At 32.6% G+C, this 22,842-nt stretch overlaps 1 protein-coding gene and 3 pseudogenes across 3 annotated transcripts; 3 read left to right on the top strand and 1 right to left on the bottom strand.

Annotated features, from left to right (window-relative positions):
• The first annotated feature begins 5,735 nt into the window (after positions 1-5,735).
• On the top strand, positions 5,736-6,571 carry LOC120194723 (annotated as a pseudogene).
• Positions 6,572-8,875: 2,304 nt separating this feature from the next.
• LOC120194687 lies at positions 8,876-12,199 on the top strand (annotated as a pseudogene).
• A 1,687-nt stretch (positions 12,200-13,886) lies between these two features.
• On the top strand, positions 13,887-16,896 carry LOC120194724 (annotated as a pseudogene).
• On the bottom strand, positions 16,820-20,318 carry LOC120194605 (probable prolyl 4-hydroxylase 3). 3 transcript variants are annotated; one of them, XM_039196866.1, is made up of 8 exons: positions 20,016-20,318; positions 19,833-19,917; positions 19,322-19,419; positions 18,974-19,071; positions 18,500-18,629; positions 18,164-18,351; positions 17,864-17,951; positions 16,820-17,194 (listed from the first exon to the last, which is right to left on the bottom strand). In XM_039196866.1, the coding sequence occupies exons 1-7, from the start codon at positions 20,204-20,206 to the stop codon at positions 17,878-17,880; spliced, it is 864 nt and encodes a 287-aa protein (XP_039052797.1). In that variant the 5' UTR covers positions 20,207-20,318; the 3' UTR covers positions 16,820-17,194; positions 17,864-17,877. The 3 variants fall into 3 exon arrangements, with proteins under 3 accessions (XP_039052797.1, XP_039052796.1, XP_039052795.1); XM_039196865.1 differs by having other exon boundaries at positions 16,820-17,202; XM_039196864.1 differs by having other exon boundaries at positions 16,820-17,170; positions 17,863-17,951.
• Between the last annotated feature and the right edge of the window lie 2,524 nt (positions 20,319-22,842).

Below are 22,842 nucleotides of genomic sequence, written 5' to 3' on the forward strand. Positions count from 1 at the left end.
TAATTTAGTAATTATAGGCGTTTAATGATTTATTTTTTACGTTACGGTATATATTATTATTAAATTAAAAATTCTAAATAATATTTTATAAAATATCAAAACAATCAACTAATTTTTTGTGCAAATGAAATTATTAAATCAATATTGTAGGTGGAAAACATGAAACACTGTTAAAAAAATTGAAACATGAATTACATAACTTTTAAAAAAAGTATCGATCCTTTTTATAAAAAGTATGGACACTTTCAATATAATAGGTAAACATATGATGTAATAGGTAGCCCTTATATAATGTAATAGGTATCGTTTATATAATGTAATAGGTAGTGGTTATATTGTAAAGTGTCTATCCTTTTTATAAAAGTGTCCATACTTTTTTCACTGTGGAAAACATTAATTTAAGGTTATCTTTTGAGTGAGTTTTAAGATATTAATTTAGTAATTATAGGCGTATAATGATTTATTTTTTACGTTACGATATATATTATTATTAAATTAAAAATTCTAAATATTATTTTATAAAATATCAAAACAATCAAATAATTTTTTGTGCAAATGAAATTATTAAATCAAATAATTCAAATTGAAAATTAAACAACAAATCAATTAAACATTGTTGTGGGTACATTAATTGAACATTGTTATGGGTACATTATTTGGAAAAATAATGTTCCGGACTTTGTTAGAAATAACTCTTTTTCATTGGATTAATTTCGTTGAGATGGGTTATGTATAACAAAACAATCTATCTCGCATGTTAGTACTTTATTCCAACCATGTGACAAGTGTGACAACTCCATCAACTCACAACTCAGCTTTGAACTCAATCAATATTGTCTTTTAGCTTGATGGTTCATAAAGCATGTTACTTGAACAGTATGAATCAATTATGCAATTTTCATGTTCAATTTAACACTGCATTTCAAATTCATTTCACATGTAATTGGAGTTTGAATTTAAATTTCAATTTGAGTTTGAATTTCAATATATATTTCGGCTCCACTATAAATATTAGCCCAAGCCAATATGCATGTTATCATTGATTATTCCTAATTTCCATTGTTTTTTTTTCCAACGTATAAACGCGAGGGAAATCCCGACCATTTTATTTTTTGGTCAACTTTAAAGCGTCAGAAACGTTTCGGGCGTATGATCTGGGTGGTATACAAGAAATGTAACAAATAGCAACTAAAATCATAAGTTGAGTACCACCCAAATCATAAGTCTGAAATACTTCCGATGCTCATCAAAATCCAAAGCTCATATGGTGCCAAGAAAAAGGAAATCAAAATCCAAATCTCATATGATGCCAAGCAAAAGGAAATCAAAATCTACAACTTGAGTTTGAACATTGATATGATATGTTCAGTTGTTATCATGTTGGGATTTTCTCGTTTTTGATTGCTTGGATAGTTGTTCTCTTGCTTCTTCAAGTGTTCTTAAGGTTATCCTTTGAGTGAGTTTTAAGATATTAATTTAGTAATTATAGGCGTCTAATGATTTATTTCTTACGTTACGATATATATTATTATTAAATTAAAAATTCTAAATATTATTTTATAAAATATAAAAACAATCAAATAATTTTTTGTGTAAATGAAATTATTAAATTAATATTGTAGGTGGAAAACATGAAACACTGTTAAAAAAATTGAAACATAAATTACATAACTTTTAAAAAAAGTATCGATCCTTTTTATAAAAAGTATGGACACTTTCAATATAATAGGTAAACATATGATGTAATAGGTAGCCCTTATATAATGTAATAGGTATCGTTTATATAATGTAATAGGTAGTGGTTATATTGTAAAGTGTCTATCCTTTTTATAAAAGTGTCCATACTTTTTTCACTGTGGAAAACATTAATTTAAGGTTATCTTTTGAGTGAGTTTTAAGATATTAATTTAGTAATTATAGGCGTCTAATGATTTATTTTTTACGTTACGATATATATTATTATTAAATTAAAAATTCTAAATATTATTTTATAAAATATCAAAACAATCAAATAATTTTTTGTGCAAATGAAATTATTAAATTAATATTGTAGGTGGAAAACATTAAACACTGTTAAAGTATCGATCCTTTTTATAAAAAGTATGGACACTTTCAATATAATATAATGTAATAGGTAAATTTGCAATGCTACCGGTATAAATATACCGGTTTACTTATAAAATAGGTAAATATAAGCGCTACCTATTACATTATATAAGCGCTACCTAGTATGTTATTGTACTTTATAATATTTCCGGTTAAATAATATAACATAACCGGTCTAAATTTTAACCGGTCACTTGTTTAACCGGTCACGCCGTATATTAGCCGTTTTTTAGGCGCCGCACCGCATAACTACCCCCTCTTCGACACGCGGTCTTCGTTTGGTGCGTTTGTCGTGGGACCCTCATAATAAAATGTTATAATTTTTATAATATTTTAAATTATAACTGAAAGTATTAAAAAATATAAAATTTTTATGTTACACTTAACTTAAAATATTTAAAATAATATGTTATTTATAATATTTTAAGTCACGTTTTGTAACATTTTAAATCACGTCTTTTTTGATCTTATATAAACTATTGTATCCCAAAACTTTCTGATAATGATTCTCTATCCATAGTATATATATATATTCTATAAATATAAATATTTAAATATAAAACTTAAAATAAAATAATACTTCCTCTATTTTATTTAGACTATCCCCTATCGAGGGTCAAATTTTTTTAACTTTAACTTATTATTATTTAAAATGTATGAGTGATAAAATATAAAAATATATTTTAAAAGTATTTAATCAAATAGTTTTGAAAATATTTAATAAAATTTATTTTTTAAAATTATTTAAAATAATCATAATTGAAGTTAAAAATTTTGACTTTTAAAATGTTAATAAAAAAACGTTTTTAATAAGATTTATGTAATATTTCTTTTTTCAATTAAATTTATTTAATAGATGATGTATTTAACCCTTTTTTATACTCTATCATTTTTTATTAACCTAAGATGATTATAAAGTAATATATTTTTTAAATACTATGTGATCTCTAAGAATAATAACGATTCCTTTAACCACTGAAGTAAGTTGGTTCGTGTTTATACTCTTATCAACAACTTCATATGTACAAAAAAATCAAATATTTTAATTTAATTTTTACCATACATTCTTTTCTAATTTACTGCTAGTAACATTAATTAAACTGATGGTGAAAAATGCATTTATGAGTTACTAGAAAATTTTCTATACAAAGATATTATTTTCTTCATTCTAATAAACTTATAACTTTTAAATTTTAAATCTATTTCATTTAAAATGAAATTTTAGAAAAAATAATAATACTTATATTTTTTATTTATATATATCTCATTATTTTATATCTCTCAAAATAAATTTATCAAATTCATTAATCCTTTTTTGGAATATAATTTTATAGTTTTTCTCTTAACATGTGATGAAATTTAAAATTACATGTTTAATCAACATAGAATAAAATTAATAAGAAGGAAGGAGTAATAAATTTTAAAAAAAAGACTAAAGAAATAAAAAATATAAATATAAATTAAAAATAGATTTTGTTTATTTTATTCAGGAAATGACAATGTTATTTTATATAATAATATATAGGTTGACAATTAGGGATGGCAATGGGTCGGGTCGGGTCGGGTTTTTGGGCCACCCGACCTGACCCGAGAAGAAAGGGGTTTTCACCCGTGACCCGACCCGACGAAATTAAAGTTTCACCCGACCCGACCCGACCCGAATATATGACTTAGAAACCCGACCCGACCCGACCCGAAATAATAATAAATTTTTTTTTATTCAATTAAAACAGTGACTTAATTGAAAAAAATTATATATGGAGGGATATTATTGTAATTATCCCTAAATATATAGGATAAAATTATATATATTTTTCGGGTCGGGTCGGGTCGGATTTTTTTCACCCTAAACCGACCCGACCCGAACAGTACATTTAAAAAACCCGACCCGACCCGACCCCGAATTTTTTTTAAAAAATCCGACCCGATCGGGTCGGGTCGGAACCCGTCGGATTCGAATTGAGTTGCCATCCCTATTGACAATAGAGAGACGGGCGTTCCCTCTTATTGTATGGCACTTAAAAGTACGTTAAACACTTTATTTTAATAAAAAAAATCTTTAAGCATTAAAAAACTTTCGAGACAAAGTTCAGACACTTATTTTTTATATTAATATATACACTTAAAAATTATTCTATTTGTACCATTAAAAATTAGACTCGAATACGAATCTAACTATATAAGACACTTCTTCTAATTTAACTTGTACATTTTATGGCAAAATTTTCAATATAGCTAACCGAATGTGTTTGGAGCTAAATCAGTATCAAATTATTTTAAACAAAACTATAACGATTTACAAATCTTACAATATAAAATGTCTTTTATTCATTATTGTACAATTTATAGTTATTTTCTAAACTTATAGCCCAAATTACCAATTTAAAATGATTTCACTCATTTGCATTTTTAACTTATTCACTTTTATTAGTTTATCAAATGAACACAAATGAATCAATTAAAGACCCTAACATCATCAACACAATTACCTTAAGCACAATACAATAATTTCTAACATTTACATAATTATGTTTTAATTTCTCAAGTCATGCAAAATAGGCTCCTAATATTCTCCAACTTGTTTTAAGCTTGATTCATCAAGTAAAACTCATTTCCAATCAATTCTAATCATTCTCAATCAAATTCAAAGCAAAACAAATCAAATTCAACCAAGTTCCTAACATATTTATCAATAGCCAAATCACCAAATCACCAAACCAATCCCTCTAACAAATTTTATTCAACTTTAATGCTTAATTATAACCCAACAACACTCCTAATATCAAAATCTAACTTAATTTCATCAAATTCTCAACTCCCCTTCATCCACCAAAAGCGCAACTTTCACCATTCAAGCACGAAATCAGGAAATAATTACACCAAATTGTAAAAAATTTAATGGAGATAATTTTCTTATTTCACACTTTAGCCCAAAATCTTACTAAATTTGATCAAAAATGGAAAAGAAAAGAAATTGCTCACATTGGCTATGAGATTTAGGAACTTGCTGGAGAAGAAGAAGACTCGCGAAATTTCTGGAAAAAAAATCCCCTCAATTTTGACTTTTAAAACTAATAAAAAAACTATTTATTTTGGGCCAAAAATCCAAATTACCATTAATGAATTCCCAAAATTACAACCATACCACTCTTGCATCTCTATTTTAATTTTTTTAAATAGCATTAAAATTCTCATCTCTCAAATTTTATTTTTGACCCTCCAATTTTCCAAAATTTCATTTTAGTCATTAATTTGCACTATCTTACTTTATAGTGCAATTTTCACCAAATTTCACGATTCATCTTAAATTTCTCTATTTAAAAATATTCATATAAATTTTCCAACCCAAATCTACATTCATGCAAATTTTTATAAACTTTCAATTGGAGCTGATTATCAGAATAATATATCGAACTTTATCCTTTAATAGATTTTTATGCAAATTCAAGATTAAAAATCTGAAACACACTAAAATAATTGTCTTGGGCTAAAATACTAATATACAAATCCAAAATATTAGTCTTGAAAATTTACAATGTTAGTCCCTATACTTTTATAATTTTATACTTTAGTCCCCAATCTTTCAAATTTTACACTTCAATCACTAATCAAATTTTTTGGGTATTACATTCAACGCCTTCCCTTTTACCAAAGAAAAGTTGGAGGAATTGCGAAGGGAAGAGAAGAGGAAGCATGACAGCAATTTATTAACAAACCCGGGCAGAGACTATCTTTTGGATTAGACCTTAACTAGAAAGGTCAGTGCTTAAAATGTTGATAACAGTACTTCAATTGTATGCTCTTGCTACTGATATTGCTGATTGTAGGTGCCGGTTGATTCCTTGATTGGTAAAACAATTGGCTTTACCTCTCAACGCAATGGTGTTTGCCATGTGTTGAGTTCACTCCCGAACTGATATTCATATACAGGAAGATCAAGCAATCTTTGGAAGAAAGATATGGCGAGGGTTTCGAAATCATTTTCTTGTCAAACGATGGTGATCAAAAATCGTTCGAATCATTCTATGGTACCATGCCATGGCTGGCGTTGCCTTTTGGAGACCCCCTGTTAGAATCCTTGCCAAATACTTCGATGTGCAATGGATTCCTTGTTTGATAATAATAGGCCCCGACGGCAAAACCGTAACCAAGCAAGGAAGAAACCTTATAAATCTGTACCAGGAAAATGCATACCCTTTCACCGATGCCAAAGTGGAGACACTGAAGAAAGAAATGGAGGAGGAGGCGAAGAGCTAACCAAGAAGTGAATACCATGCTGGCCACCGCCATGAGCTTACTTTGGTATCAGAAGGCAGTGGAGAAGGGTCCTTTATATGCTGCGATTGTGATGAGCAAGAATTGGGCTGGGCTTACCAGTGTCTGGAGTGTGGCTACGAGGTGCATCCAAGGTGCATTAGAGCTGTGTCTCCGCAAAGCTCAATTGAAGACGGGTGACACTCGGCTTAGCTGGCGTTCATCCTAATTGAACTTCGATTAATTTGTCATCATCTGTGATGATTATATATAATAAAAATGACGACATGTTATATTATTAGAGCTTTAGTCATGAACATTACTTTATTGTAACAAGCAAAATGTGTGCTCCAAACATCTAAGCATTGATCTAGTGTTGTTCTTCCTTTTTCTTTGGTCACTTAACATTTTCAGTCGAATAACACTTGAAAATGTGAAGTAAATCAAAAGAAATTTTATTAATAAGAAATCAAATTTCAATCTTTAGATAAATCATTTGATGGAATTTTGATCCAAGGGTCTCATGAATTTTGATTTTGGATGAATTATTTTTCTTAAAGAAACATTAAGACTTAATTTTAGATCAATAAATTTCAATTCAATGATGTTAGTCTCGAGACTACTATGCGTTACATTCTTTTTAAGTTTAGAAGTTAATTCATGGCAAAAAATAGTTTAGAATTTAATTAACCAAAAATGAAAAATAATTTGTAAAAATTGTTATTTGAGGTGAGAACAGGGATGATAAAAATTTTAAGACGAGTTTTATTTAAAAATTTTGAAATTAGATTAAGATTAGGTTTAAAAATATCTATCTTACCCTGCTCTAAAAATATTTTAAAAGATAATATATTTACAAAAATATCGGTATATTTTCATCTCCTTTTTCGACCCAATTATTCTGTACGTCCCCCTCCTTATTTGAAGAAAATCAAAATCAGTCTGTTGTGCTTATGGATGGTTTAGAGCTTTCAAATATCGATTAAGAAGCTTTAGATCTACGCTTATATAATGAATTTTGAATTCATTTATTGTTTCTCATTTACCCAAATACATTTTCATGTTTGATGAATAGAAAAAAAAAATAATAGAATCACGAATTAAATTATCTCAATGATTAAATGGATGAACGATGATTGTTATCTTTAAAAGTTTTAGGCTCGAGTAATAGAGAGGCAGAGACTACAAGAGTGATGACCTTTAATTGTCAAATTATTGAAAATCTTTAGAACATACATTACATTATAATCACTCTAGATTAATAAAAAAAAGGAAAAAACGAAAGATATAATAGAGAACTAGTTTCGTTAATCTTTTTGTTTCACGACTCACTTTTAAAATGTTTTCTTTAAAGGAAATATTATAACAAAATACGTTATTTGATTCATATGTCAAGTTTAAGATGATAAGGTTATTTATGATTTTTTTAAAATAATATAGAATGATTATATTATAATATATGTTTAAATTTTTTTATTCAATTGACAATGCATTCTACAAATGCATCTCTTTGAACCTAAATTTTTAAAATAAAACAATATTTTTTTAATCGCTAAAGCCGTATATGAAACCAATGGTTTCAAACTAGAATAAAATATTGAGGATGTTGATGAAGAAAATATCAAAATAAAATACCTTATAAATTAAGGTGTATAAGGTTTAATTAAGACGAAAAAATATTGTTAAATCAGAATAAAATTTAACAGAAGTAATATTATATCAAAGTTCAGAAAAATTTAAAAAAAATGATTTGTTCATGTATTAAAAATTTAAGATATAATTAAAAAGAGCATTTGTAAATAGTAGATTTTCTTATTATTGACACATCGAATAATAATCTTTATTAAATGTTAAAATAATAGTGGATGAAGGTGGTTCCCCCTCATTAGGCCAGACTTTCTCGATGGAAAAATTAATTGGCTCAATAGATCAATTTAGAATTTATTTTATAATTTTTGACAAATATTATAGTGCATGATAAATTCTTCACAACGACGTGATAAATTTTTATAAATAATATTTTTTATTCAAACTCGTCATATCAATGTGACAAATTTTAATAAAATAATTTTTTTATTAAAATTTATCATATTAGAATGAAAAGTTTGAATAAAAATATATTTTATTAAAACTCGTCACTGTATTAAAGTCTAATAAAATACAAATTTTTTATTAAATTTTATCACATCACAGTCTTAAATACCATCGTTGGGCAAAATAATTACCCGTCTACTGTATTGGGCCAATTTCGCCGGCTGAAGGTTATGTATAGGCTTAGATTGGACCCAAAGGGTAAGAAAACGGAACTTCGTCTTCGGGCTTTTCAAAGGTGTATTTGGGCTTAGGCCTATGAATGGGAGTTTTCTTTCAAATGGGAAAAAAAGGTCGGAAGAATCTGATGAAAGGTGAAAGCATGAAACGCGTAAGATTGCTCAACAGTCAACACCCAAACCAAACACTTTGCCTTTTTGCCTGCCTATCCATCTTCCTGCTCCGTTTTTATTTATTTCCTCCCCTCTTTCACCACAAGCCGAAGCGAAGCGAAGCGAAGCGAAGCACAGCAAAGCACAGCTGGGGAATGAATCGTACAAAAAGGAGAGGTAGAGGGGAATGATACTCGGCCAAGGCAAAGCATCTAAATAACATTTAATAAAGCATAAAAACTGCTGTGGATGCTGTTTCAACCAATCCTTACCATCCACGCAAACAAAACCCATTCCTCTGTTTCCCTTCCCTGCCATCTATGGGGCTCTGCCAATCTCTCTGCTGCGGCAGCAGCTACACAAGATCCCAATCCCATCAAATCCCAGTCTCTCTCGATCCTGCTCCTCCCCCTTATTGACCATTGCAAACCTCGGCCTCCCCCCGTGACCAAAATCCTTCATCTTCTCAGACCGGAACCATTTTGCTCAAACCGTATGTCGATATCACCACCCTCTACGACCTCCACAGAGAGTTGGGGAGAGGTCAGTTCGGCATCACTTACCTTTGCACCGAGAAGGCCACGGGACGAAGATACGCCTGCAAGTCTATTTCGAGGCGTAAGCTAATCACTGACAAGGACGTGGATGATGTTAGAAGAGAGATTTCGATACTACAGCATATGACCGGGCAACCCAATATCGTGATGGAGTTGTGTTCGGGTGGCGAGCTTTTTGATCGGATCATAGCCAAGCGGAGTTACTCGGAACGTCAAGCGCCTTCGGTTTGTAGGCAGATTGTGAACGTGGTGCATGCCTGTCATTTTATGGGGGTTATGCACAGGGACTTGAAACCTGAGAATTTCTTGATGGTGATCAAGGGTGATAATTCTCCGATAAAGGCCACTGATTTTGGACTCTCTGTCTTCATTGAAGAAGGTTAGCTTCTCTTCTCTTTAATTTCTTTTGCTCTAAAATCCTGGATGATATTCATAGCTTAATCGAAGTCCAAGAATTTTCATATTATCTTGGTTATACTCAAGTATTAATTGTACATAAAATAATTAGAATCAAATTCCAGGAGAGACTGATAATTTTTTTCAATAGTTTCTACATAGTAAAGGCTTAAAGCAATTGGAGCTCGAAGTGCTCTCTACACGTTATTCTTTCTAGATATAATCATGGGTCAACCAGGCCAAGTCAATGATCATTTTTCAATTTTTGCTGCATAAGTCCATACAACAGAGTCTAAAATAAGGTTAATTGGACGAGGTGGGTTCATGCATCAGGATTCATCACGTCTAAAATGCTATATATGTTGCTGTGACAGTGAAACCACTAATTAAAGGAGTGGTGCATTGACGTTAGATTTGGGTCACATCGAAAGAGCTGCTTTTGGCTTTTAGTTAATTTCTAAATCATGCGATTGTAGTTGTTTGTCTAAAGTAGGGTTTTTCAGTTGCCGGTTAAGCTCATTGTGTAGTTTCAGATTTCTAGATAAACTGGAGACGGTCTTTACTAGGAGGTTATTGCCATTGAACCATCAGAATTTCATCTAAAAGGTGAAACTAATCTGGATCAAGTTCAATTATGAGAATGAAACGTATGACGGGCCTGACAGTATATGTGTATATATTGATCTCTTTGCTCAACACTTTTTTCTCAATTACTTAAATGCTACTTACTTTGTCAGGTAGAATGTATAGGGACCTTGTTGGAAGTGCATATTATGTTGCACCGGAGGTTTTACGGCGGAGATATGGCAAAGAAATAGATGTGTGGAGTGCTGGAGTCATTTTGTACATTCTTCTCAGTGGAGTGCCTCCATTTTGGGGTGGTATGGAGTCCTGTTTATGTTACACTTTAACTGAATTTGCTTTGACAAGGGTTTGCTTTTGGTTTTGATATCTTTTCATCCGCTAATGAATAGTTCTTTTTGTTGCAGAGACTGAGAAAGAAATCTTTAAAGCAGTTTCGGAAGGTACTCTGACTTAGAAAGCCAGCCATGGCCATCTATATCCGATGCTGCCAAGGACCTCATCAGGAAGATGCTAGCAAGGGATCCTAAGAAACGAATTACAGCTGCTCAAGCCCTTGGTAAAGAAGAACGTCTGCATTGAATATCGCATTCTTTCTTAATGCAAAACATGGTTGGATAATGTGTGTGCCATTAATGTTTTCGATTTTGTGTGTTTGAACCAGAACATCCATGGATGAAGGGCGGTGATGCATCAGATAAACCTATTGATTGTGCTGTTCTTAGCAGGTTGAAGCAGTTCAGAGTAATGAACAAGCTCAAAAAACTTGCCTTGAAGGTACCATCTAATGCTTCTGTTTTTTCAATCATTGTGTATTTAATTTACATGTTCTTTCTTCAATCATATTAACTCATCTGAAATTTTAATCGCCGGAAGGTGATAGCAGAAAACCTATCCTCCGAAGAAGAGATCAAGGGCTTAAAACAGATGTTCAACAACATCGACACCGACGGGAGTGGTACAATAACACCCGAAGAACTAAGGGTCGGATTAGCTCGATTAGGATCTAAGCTAACCGAACCAGAAATAAAGCAGCTTATGGATGCTGTAAGACTCTTTATTTACTTGCTGAAACAAAGCTTGACAACTGCCAACTTTCTGAATGTTCAACTTCATTGTATCAGGCTGACGTGGAAAAGAATGGAAGCATCGATTACCTCGAATTTGTCACAGATACAATGCATCGTCATAAGCTAGAGGGGGAAGATAACATACGCAAGGCTTTCCAGTTCTTTGACAAGGATAGCAGTGGGTTAGTGTATTTTCACGCCTCACATGCTATGATTCTAACTTAGCATGAAACTAGCGTACAAATCATTTTATTTTTCCATTCAGGTTTATCACGAGAGATGAGCTGAGGCAAGCTATGACCCAGTATGGAATGGGAGATCAGGCTACCATAGATGAAGTCATTGAGGATGTCAATACCGATAAGGTAAGTGTCTTCTTGTTCATTGATGAATTCTTTTTTTGTTACTTTGTCAATGGTGTTGGATAAATGAATCCTACACTTCTTGTTCATTGATGAATTCTTTTTTTGTTACTTTGTCAATGGTGTTGGATAAATGAATCTGTAGGATGGGAGGATCAATTATGAGGAGTTCGTAGCCATGATGAAAAGGGGAACTCAAGACGGTGATAGTATGTGAAAGATGAGCCGAGTGAACTGCTTGCAGCTCGTGGAACTTTGGGGGATTTTAGATCAACACCAATCACCACATCATCTTCATCATGGATTCTACCTTGTGTATAAATAAAAATGCCACCTCGAACTTCTCAACAAAATTTATGTAAATAAAAGAAGAGAGAGGGTTTTCCTCCCTTCCCGTATCACTAATACGGACAAATGTCAATGTAGTAGAGAGACACTGTTTTTCTTTCACAATGCTAAAGTTTGCTTTCGTCTAACAATAATATATATGTAATTTATTTATCTAATCTTAAATTCAGTTCTTTTTAAGAATAATTTTATTCTATTTTCAGAATTTAAAGTAAAAATAATATAATTTTTTCCTCATAAAATTAAGTATAACAAAATTCGAAAATAACACAGAAACGTTTTTTTCGTATTTAAACCTTTAATTGTTTCAAGGGTAAATTACACCGTTCATCACCAAATTATACTCTCTCATATCTTTCTCACCCAACTTTTAATTTTTCTATTTTGGTCACTAAACTTATAAGTTGAATCATTTTGTTTACTCTCTGTTTTCTCTCTAACACCTGATGATGACATTTTTTTAAAAATATAAAATAATTGAGAAAATAACAAAAAATTAAAAGGTGATCAGCTGTCACTGTCGGCCATCGTTGACTGTCATAGATGGTGGTCGTTCGGTCCCAAATTTCATAGGTCATGTCGCCTTGACATCGTGATTTCAAATCCGACCTCCATTTTTGTCGGAAGTTGCTCCGAAGTTCATGAATTTGAGATTGAAATTAAGGAAGCCAAAATGTTTCAGTCATGATTCACAAGTTTGAGGGCATTTTTCGATGAACCAACCACCATATTCGAACTCAGGTATCGATATAAACTGACTCATGAAATTTGGGACCGAACGACTACCTTTAACGATGGTGGATGATGGTATACAGAGAGAAAATGAAGAAAAGGAAAAAGGATAAATTATACAATTCATCATTGAACTTTACTCCATTTACTATTTTACCCCGAAATTTTTAATATATGATTCAAAACGACGTCTTAGGTGGTGTTTGTTTTTGCAAAGTAAAAGGTCTGCAGTCTGCGGACCACATATGCAGGTATCTGCAGCAGAAGAGGTGGACCAAAAGTCTGTAGTATGCAAGAAGAAGACTGTTTGTTTTTTAACGTCTGCAGACTGCTAAAATGAACTGAAATATAAATAAACTGATTTTTTAAACTTAAAAGAGTTTTGCAATACTGAGATTTAAATAATTTAGGTTTTACAATACTGAAATTTAAATAATCCATACAGCTACAATAATAAATTATTCAAAATAAATCAATCCATATTTTAAAATAAATCAATCCATACTAATAAATTATTTAAAATAAATCAATCCATATTTTAAAATAAATAAATCTATACTAATAAATTATTTAAAATAAATCAATCCATATTTTAAAATAAATCAATCCATGCTAATAAATTATTTAAAATAAATGAATCCATATTTTAAAATAAATCAATATATACTAATAAATTATTTAAAATAAATCAATCCATACTAATAAATTATTTAAAATAAATCAATCCATACTAATAAATTATTTTAAATAAATTATTTTAAAATAAATCAATCCATATTTTATAATAAATTATTTTAAAATAAATTATTTTATAATAAATTATTTTAAAATAAATTATTTTAAAATAAATAACCATATTAAATTATTTAAAATTATTTTAATAAATAATCATATTTTATAATTATTCTTGAAGAGATTTGAAGAAATTTGAATACCTTTGAAGATATAAAATTTTTTCTATACTAAAAAGAGATCACACAAACGTTAAAAGAACTTCTATCTTTAAAAAAAAATAAATGATCAACGAAGCTTAATATATACATGTGATTTAATAAGATGTTTGAAGAGATTGTACATCCTTTTCCTTCAACCAAATCCCTTCAGATCCCCCCTTCTTTCCTCTTCCTTGGAAACCCAAAATTTCTTCCCTTTACTTTCTCCAGAATCCTTAGACGCGCCTCCATTTCGAGTTCCAATTTCGCCGCCAAACATGAAAAACCGATTAGAACCAGCTATGCTGGCGTTCAAATTGAAGAAACCGTGGATGAGACCAAGCTAGGCAAGCTTCGGCTCGATTCTTGGATCTCTTCTCGAATTCGAGACATCAGCAGAGCTCGAGTTCAGTCCAGTATAAAATCTGGCCATGCAACAGTCAATGGCTTCGTCGTCGACAAGGTGGCTCATTTTTAACGTTTGCTATTACATTTGGACAATTCTGAGTTTAACCTTTTAAGTTTATAATTAGGTCTCGTATAGCTTGAGAGCTGGCGATAAGGTTAATTGCTTGATTTCGGATTTGCAGCCATTGAAAGCAGAGCCAGAAGATATCCCATTGGATATAGTTTTCGAGGACGACCATGTTCTTGTTAATAAACCTCCACATATGGTAATTGAATTTGAGCTTTGAAAAAAATGTTATTGCAATTTCACTTTAGACTGTAAAACTCTGACATTGGCACACTGCTTTGTTTGGTTGAGGTCGTTCATCCAGGACCCGGCAATGCTAACGGGACATTAGTGAATGGAATTCTTCACCATTGTAGTTTACCCACATTAGCATTGTCCGAAAAGGAAGTTCTTTCAGACACAGTGGATTTGTCTAATGACGAAGAAGCCCTTTATAGTGGCACAAGTGCAGCAGCATCTTCTGTTCGGCCAGGGATTGTACATAGACTGGATAAAGGCACCAGTGGATTGCTTGTTGTTGCGAAGGTTAGTCTTTTTTCCTTTTTATTTTGCTGTTCCAAGTTTCAAAATCACATACTTTTCTTCATGTTATGGTTGATGTATGGCAGGATGAACATTCACATGCCCATTTGTCGGAACAGTCTAAACAACATACAATCCAGAGGGTGTACATTAGTCTTACCTGTGGAGTGCCTTCAGCTTCTGCCGGGCGTGTGAATGTTCCCATTGGTCGTGATTCAAATAACCGCATCCGGATGGTTGCTGTACCAGGGTTAAGTCATCGTGGACGAGCCTGTCATGCTGCTAGTAGGTGATTTATAATTCTCATTACGTTTTTCTATCTTGACAGTTCAATAACTACGGAAGAAAGATAAGCGTGGATCCCTTTTACCAGATATAAAGTAATTGAAGTACTAGCCAGTGGTGGTTCTGCGCTGGTTCAGTGGAGATTGGAAACTGGACGTACTCATTAGGTTCCAATCTGCACATGATTTGAAAAGTTCTTTCTATAGAAAGTGTCAACTTTGGAATGCTTATATCCGTTTGAACAAAAACTGATAATTTTTTTCTTACAAGATATCAGATCAGTGTACTTTTCACACATGTTCGTAATTTGTTTCTCTTTATGATTGTGAATTAGATTCGTACACGTGCAAAGTACATAGGAATTCCCTTGTTGGGTGATGAGGTGTACGGAGGGACAAAGAACATGGCCTTGTCACTGCTTCACCCGAGGACCCTCCCTAAGTATAACGATGAAGTTTCACTGCTGGTGTCTAGATTGGAGAGGCCGTACCTAAATGCTTTAGTCCTCGGGTTAGGGGATAAAACCTAACTTATTGTTTTGCTTCTGTTTCATAATCATCAGAAGTGATATCTGCTTTTGCTTATTTGTTTGTAGTTTTGAACATCCACACTCAGGCGAGAAGATGCAGTTTTCACGCCCACCCCCTCCTGATTTTAGGGAAATATTGAGTAGTCTTCAAAGAATTGGCATTGAGAAGGTAAAGATTCTGGTTGAGAATCTAAATTATCCGGAACCATTTCTAATATGTTCGACTTTACTTGCATGAAAATCCAAATGCCACTTAGTCGTATCATTGGATCCATCTTTTCTGCATGATGTGTTTGTGTGCTAATATTAGGTATGCTTAATGCAGTAGAGCTGCGAATATGGTTCAAGATGGCAAAAGTTCGCCTTATGCGTACATTTGGTACCTTAAGTTGGTTTAAGAATTTTTTCTTTCAAGTTGAAACCTGAATTTTAATTTTATCCATTATTTTGGTAATATTTCATGGGGTCAACTTTTGTTTAAGTGACAACATAAGATCTTATGTTACCAAAATAGTGGAAGGAATTAAAGTTTGGTACCAATTTGGAAACAAAAAAATTCTTTAGGTACTATCTTGAGAGAGATCTAGTTTAGATTTACTTGAGAAAAAGTGTCTAAGCATCCCATTTATATTTAAACCTAGTTAGAACCCATTGAGCAGAATGTTGTTCTCTCCGGAAGGTCTCAGGTTTGAGCATATATTTGTAGAGTCTGTGCGTATTGTCAATAAACCAAGAAAATATTTGAATGTATACTACACTAAATAACCCTGACTATTTAAAAAAAAAGAACTAGTTAATTTGTTTGTTTTCTTTTACGTGAAAGCAAAACTTTTGTTGCCTAGCATCATAATATTATTATTAACGAGGAGAAGCTTGCCGTACGAGTATTAAATGTCTGATATGCAGCCTATTTCTAAGGAATAATCAGATTTACTCTGCAACCGGTACTTGCTTTGTCATCCATCATCAAGAACATCGAGCCTACATTTTTTTCTAAGGAATAATCAGATTTACTTTGCAACCGGTACTTGCTTCTTCATTCATCATCAAGAACATCTAGCCTACATTTTTTTTCTTCGCACAGAACAAACCTACAAACAGTGAGGTTGCACCAGGAGTAGAATAAAAACGTCTCACACTTTGAGCTGAGCTGAGCTGAGTTCCAGCGGGAATTGCATTGTTGAATATTGAGTGGCTTATAAGTCATCACCCTAATTTATCAAAATTTATCTAAAAGTAGGTGAAGTTTTGTCTATCCAGCTTGTTTCTGTTTTTATGAACTATGGGCCACATCAGTGTGTTAACAACAAAATAGCCGGTAACTTTAGTACGTACTTTTGATTTTAAAACCACCAGACTCACAATAGCTCCAAGATACTTCTATTCATTATTATTTAGCTACTTTACAATCGGATTTTATAGGACCTAACACGTATGAACCGCATTCTCTTAACCCGATAGTTTCCAGCAGAATACACGAGAACAATTACTTCTCAACCTAAGGATTAGGTCTAGAGACACCGTGCCCCGTCAAAAAGAGATTGATGGACCCGAGTCTAAAGGGGGTTGCTTCAATCACACTTCCTCAGAACTGCACGGTTATAACATGTACTGATGTACCCTGTCATCCTGTCAAGAAAAAAAAGCACGGAATCAATTGAATCGGCATATTTCCTATTTTCTTGGTTCTTAGCCACAATGTCTACGGCGATAAATAAGAACATCCTTTAAAATCCAGCTTACTACCAAAAAGCAACCAAGCCAAACCTACTATGTTTCAGCATGTTGTAGTACTGCATACCATAATCTCATTTAAATCTACACCTTCAAACCAACCAACAAATCACCTTGAGCCTTTGCATATACAAGGTATTAATACCCAAGCATGCCCAATACATTGAAAGAGCTAACTAGTTCAGCTAATAAACTTCTGTAATTAATGTTTGAATTTTGAGAATGGTCCTTGACCCTTGGCATATGCAGGTTACTAGTGCCCAAAAATGTAAATTTGTAAACTTTTTCATGGCGTACACTTAGGGACTTAGGGACGGACGTATAACTTTATGCTAGGGGAACTTATACAATTTTAGGGGGGACAAAAACAAATTATTAGAAAATACAAAGAAAATATCTAAAATATATGGGAATCTGAAGTTTTCAGCACCCCCAATCCATCACTTTGTACACTTAAAAGGCCGTCGTGACCATCTAATAAGCTCTATAAAGAGCTGAACCCAGTCCTACTAAACCAGTGATTTCCAGTGAAACTAACTATAGTGTATTCAGATACCTCTATACAGCAGCTTAAGCCTTGTATTCTTCAACATGAATCCACTTTGTTGAGGACCATTTGTTCCCCGAAATCACAGGGCACCCACCTGGCATCAGCCATAAGAAACACAGATAAACTCGTTTATTTTTTTAGCAGTAGATAAGTAAAAGCTGATATAAGATAAAACGAAAAATAGTTTTTGAGCACATGGTAACAAATCAGTTTTTTTTCTATGGGAATACAAAACTGCTAATCATTCTTGAACCACAATTGAAGATAAAAAGCCAAAAAATGGTACAGAAAAGGATTGTAGCAGACCATGCAAACTTGAAGGATCTAGTGTGGCATCAGGCCTCATGCTCCAGAACAGCAATGCATCTCCCATCTTTGGCTTCACAGCTAGACCCTGTTTACCACATTCAGACAATTCATTCCACCAAGGCACAGCACTAACATTTCCCTTGGCCGCTGGAAATATTGTCTCACCTCCTTCTTCAACATCTGACCTGCATGAGTGGCAGGAAGTAAGGTAAGAGATGCCAAATCCTATTATTTTTCAAATATAGAAAGGTGAAATGAGGAAAGCGGTTCTGTGAAACTTGATTGGCTGTGGAATGCATCAAAGACATGAACAGATAAAATTATAAAACTTACAAATACATAAGCACAGTAGCCATCCGCTGGCCTCCATTTTTAGTGTTGAATTCATCAAGGAAGTAATCGAAGTGTGCATCATATTTCTGTCCAACCTCATAGTGGAGAACTTGAAGGCCTTCTCCATGCTCTGTGTATTACAAAGTTAGCTTCACGACATATTAGAGAAAAAAAACAATAAACCACAAAAGAAAGGATAGCAATCCATTTAACTGCAAAAAGAAACACATAACAAAACATGTACTAATATTCTATAGAGAAACATGGTCACCATTAGCTGTAATAATATGCTATAGAGAAACATGTACCAATATTCCATTTGCACATGGTCACCACTCAAGTTTAAATTAAGCACTTGCAGAGAAAGGAGAAAAAAAGGACATCTTCAACAGATTTTTGCACAAAAAAGGTTTAGTTACTGATTTCAGAGTAAACTACACACAGAAGGTTTCACTTGGTATTAGAATCTCATACCTGCAGGAATGAAAGTATAATCAGCTATCCTTTTTTCTATGTTTCTAATGATTTTATCTTGCCCTCTTCTCAGAAACATACCAGAACTTGTACGCACCCTGTGAACAATACAAGTCAATGTAAGATTAGGTTCAGAGTTTAACACATAATTGGTCTGCCAACAAAAGGCCTCCTCAAATAAGATATAGCATTATAACTTTCAAATTCAAAATAAAACAAAACAGGAGAAAGAAATTCAATATCTTAAATTATCCCCTCCCCCCAATCCAAAACAAAGAGCAGTTTGATTCCTTAATATCACATCTTAACATTTATAACTACAAGAAGAGGTTGGGATAGGAAACAAACCTGCTATCTGTACTTTTCCCTGTTTTGCTATCAACAACAGTGGACTTTGCCATGTGAGGTTTAGCAAGACTGATTAGGTATTCACATTCTTCCTTGGACTGTTGAAACGAGTAAAAATCAAAACAACAACCCAATGAAAAAAGTAGTAGAAAATAATCTTATTACCACATTCATGATTATTTATTACTAACAAAGAGAAAGACCTCAATTCCAATATACATGTATGTTATACCAATTCAGCAATAAGAAAAGGGCTAAATAAAATTCCCTTCATGTATGTTATTTGACTAATCGAATACATTGTACTTCCAAGGGACAATTAATACTCTTCCTAATTCACATTAATGGCAGAACTTTCTAGCGTGGTCGTATACAATCGACGACGAGATCAGATTGGCAATTTCAAATTAATTTATACTGACCAAAATATCTCAAGGACGCAAGAAACCTTGATAGATTTCTGTAATAAATATATATTACAAACAAGGTTAAGAATAGACCAGAGACTAACCAAGAATTTATGATAAATGAAAGCTCTAGGCTCCCAAGAAAGGATTTCAGTCCACTGCTGCCCTCTTTTCCCCAAGCCTTTTCCTCTGCATCCAAATCAAATCAACGAAAACAATCAGAAAACACATCGCTATTCATAAAAAAAGAGCAATGCTTAGAAATCAAACCATCAGGACACAATTACCTTTCAGAGGCCATGCGTCTATAAGAAGTAAGATCAGTGGGCGGAGAATCATCACTGTTTATCGGAAGAGAGAAAATCCCTAGTCCTAAAAGCATCAATAAAACTACCGTTAACATAAACAACATGAATAATACAAGCGTCGCTGTCGGCAGCTTCTTCGCCTGCAACCGAGAATGTCTCAATTTCGGCATTCTTGAATTTACGGAGATGACACGAGAGAAATCAGCTCAAAACCCAGGGATCGGTGGAAGAAAATCACCCCTGATTCTGGGTAAAACTCGGATGAAAAGTATCAGAGAATTTTTCTTTGAAAATATTTAAAAGAAATGGAACCATTCAAGGACTTACCGACATTGGGACGCCCATTTAAGAACGCTACTGCCTACTAGTACTTTTTAAGGTTAATATATGTTATAGCCCCCTGTCCGTTTTGTGCTTTGAGAATCCAGTCCCTCTATTTTCATTTTCAGGAATTTAATCCTTATGACTATTTAAAAATTCAACTCTCATCCTTAACACCTTTGAAATAAAAACTGTTAAGCTTGCTGGCTTATACTTTAATTTTTTTTTAAATAATCATTTAACGGCCATGTAATGAAAATAAATATTTCATGGTACGTCAAATATAAAATAAAAAAAGAATTTAGTTAAGAGAAATTTAAGTAAAAATAAAATATACGATAAATATATAAATATCTATTAAATCAAATCAGCATAATCTTTTTCAGTCACTATAATTTAAAACAAAATAAAAAATTATCATTAAATTTTTATAAAATGATGAGCTATAAAATAATGATATATTCTAATGCATTTAAAAACTATTTTATAATAATTCAATTGATTTACTAATTATTTTATAATTTATTAAAATTTAATAATTATTTTTTAATAAATTAAAATATAATATTCATTTTATAATTTTAAAAATATAAATAATCAAATTATTTATATAATTTAATGGCATTTGCATACTGTATTATAAAGTATAAGACAAGCCGATACTTGAGGATTTAAATATCTTTTCGTAAGTATATGGTACGTCATTTTTTTTATTAATGGGTGTTAAGTGGGTAATTTTTTTAGTTTTAAAATGCAATGTAATGAAGGTAACAACTAATTTTTAAAATGGGATTAAGGATATGATTTGTATTTTTTTAATTGTAAAGATAGAATAAAACAAAGGTCTTATAGCATATTCTGTTGCGGAAGACGGCTATCGAATAGAACAAAATCGCAACTGATAATTTGAAAAAAATAAAAATAAAGAAGACACAAAATTTACGTGGAAAACCCCTAAATAATATAGGGTAAAAACCACGGGCAACAGTAGAAGAATTTCACTATGAGAAAATAGGAATTACAACCTCTCTCGATCTACAAAAGAGAAAACAATGATAATTATCTCTTGATAAAAAGGAGAAAACAACTCTCAAGAAACTCTCTAAATTTTCTCTAGTATTGGAAGAAAGCTAGAATGCTTTGGGATAGTTTTGAAGCTAAATGAGCTAGGATATTTATAGTTGAAGCCTAAGGACTAATTTGTAAATACCCTAAAGTTTAGTGACTAAATGTTGTAATTATCCCTTGCATAATTCAACAAAAATAATAATTAAAAAAAAGCAGACGTCGGCTGCTATGACTTCCAGCCACCCATTTGCTTTTAACTTTCAACAATCTCCCACTTGAAGATTTGATTGGAACAATCATATCTTCACACCACTCTTTCTACCTTGTATCTTCATGTTGCTTACGTCTCTGACAGGCCACAAGAGGATCGACACCAAGTAAATTTATCAGTACTGATCGCCTTGGTCATGAGATCTGCTATGTTGTCTTTGGTATGGATCTTCTGCATATCTACCGCCCCTTCTTCCACCTTTTCACGAATGAAATGGTACTGAACTCGTATGTGCTTTGTCCTTGAATGAAATGCTGGATTCCTTGCTAGATGCAAGGCGCTTTGACTGTCACAAAATAGAGAGACATACTCTTGATTGTGCCCAAGCTCCTCCAAAAGCATCTTCAACCAAATTGCTTCTTTACTGGCTTGTGTAGCTGCTACATATTCTGCTTCTGTTGTGGAAGTAGCCACAACTGACTGCAATTTTGAAACCCAGCTTACAACTCCACTAGTTACTTTGAACACATATCCTGTAGTAGATTTGCTTTTATCCAAATCCCCTGCATAGTCAGAATCTACATACCCATTGATTAGTAAGTTTGATCCTCCATAACATAATGCAACATTTGAGGTCCTTTTGATGTATCTCAAGATCCTCTTCACTGTATTCCAATGCTCTTTTCCTGGATTCGCCATGTACCGACTAACCACTCCCACTACTTGTGCAATGTCTGGTCTTGTGCATATCATAGCGAACATTAAACTTCCCACTGCTGATGCATACGGTACTCGAGACATCTCCATCCTCTGTTCTTCTCTGCTAGGACTCATACTGGAGGATAATTTGAAGTTAATAGGAAGAGGGGTATAAATTGGCTTACAATCTTGCATGTTGAATCGTGACAAGATCTTCTTCAAGTAATTCTTTTGTGAAAGCCAAATCTTCCTATTACTTCTGTCTCGGTGAATTTGCATCCCTAGAATCTTGTTTGCTGATCCCAAGTCCTTCATTTCAAATTCCCTATCCAGTTGTGCCTTCAATTCTTCAATATGATCTTTGTTGGGTCCTGCAACCAACATGTCATCCACATACAACAACAATATAACAAAATCGTTATCACCAGACCTCTTGAAATAAGCACAAGGGTCTGCATTAAGTCTGTTATATCCAAGGCACATAATGAAGGAATCAAATCTCTTATA

The sequence above is a fragment of the Hibiscus syriacus genome, unplaced genomic scaffold, assembly GCF_006381635.1.
Source record: "Hibiscus syriacus cultivar Baekdansim isolate YM2019G1 unplaced genomic scaffold, ASM638163v2 tig00117000_pilon, whole genome shotgun sequence".
Classification (NCBI taxonomy): Eukaryota; Viridiplantae; Streptophyta; class Magnoliopsida; order Malvales; family Malvaceae; genus Hibiscus; species Hibiscus syriacus.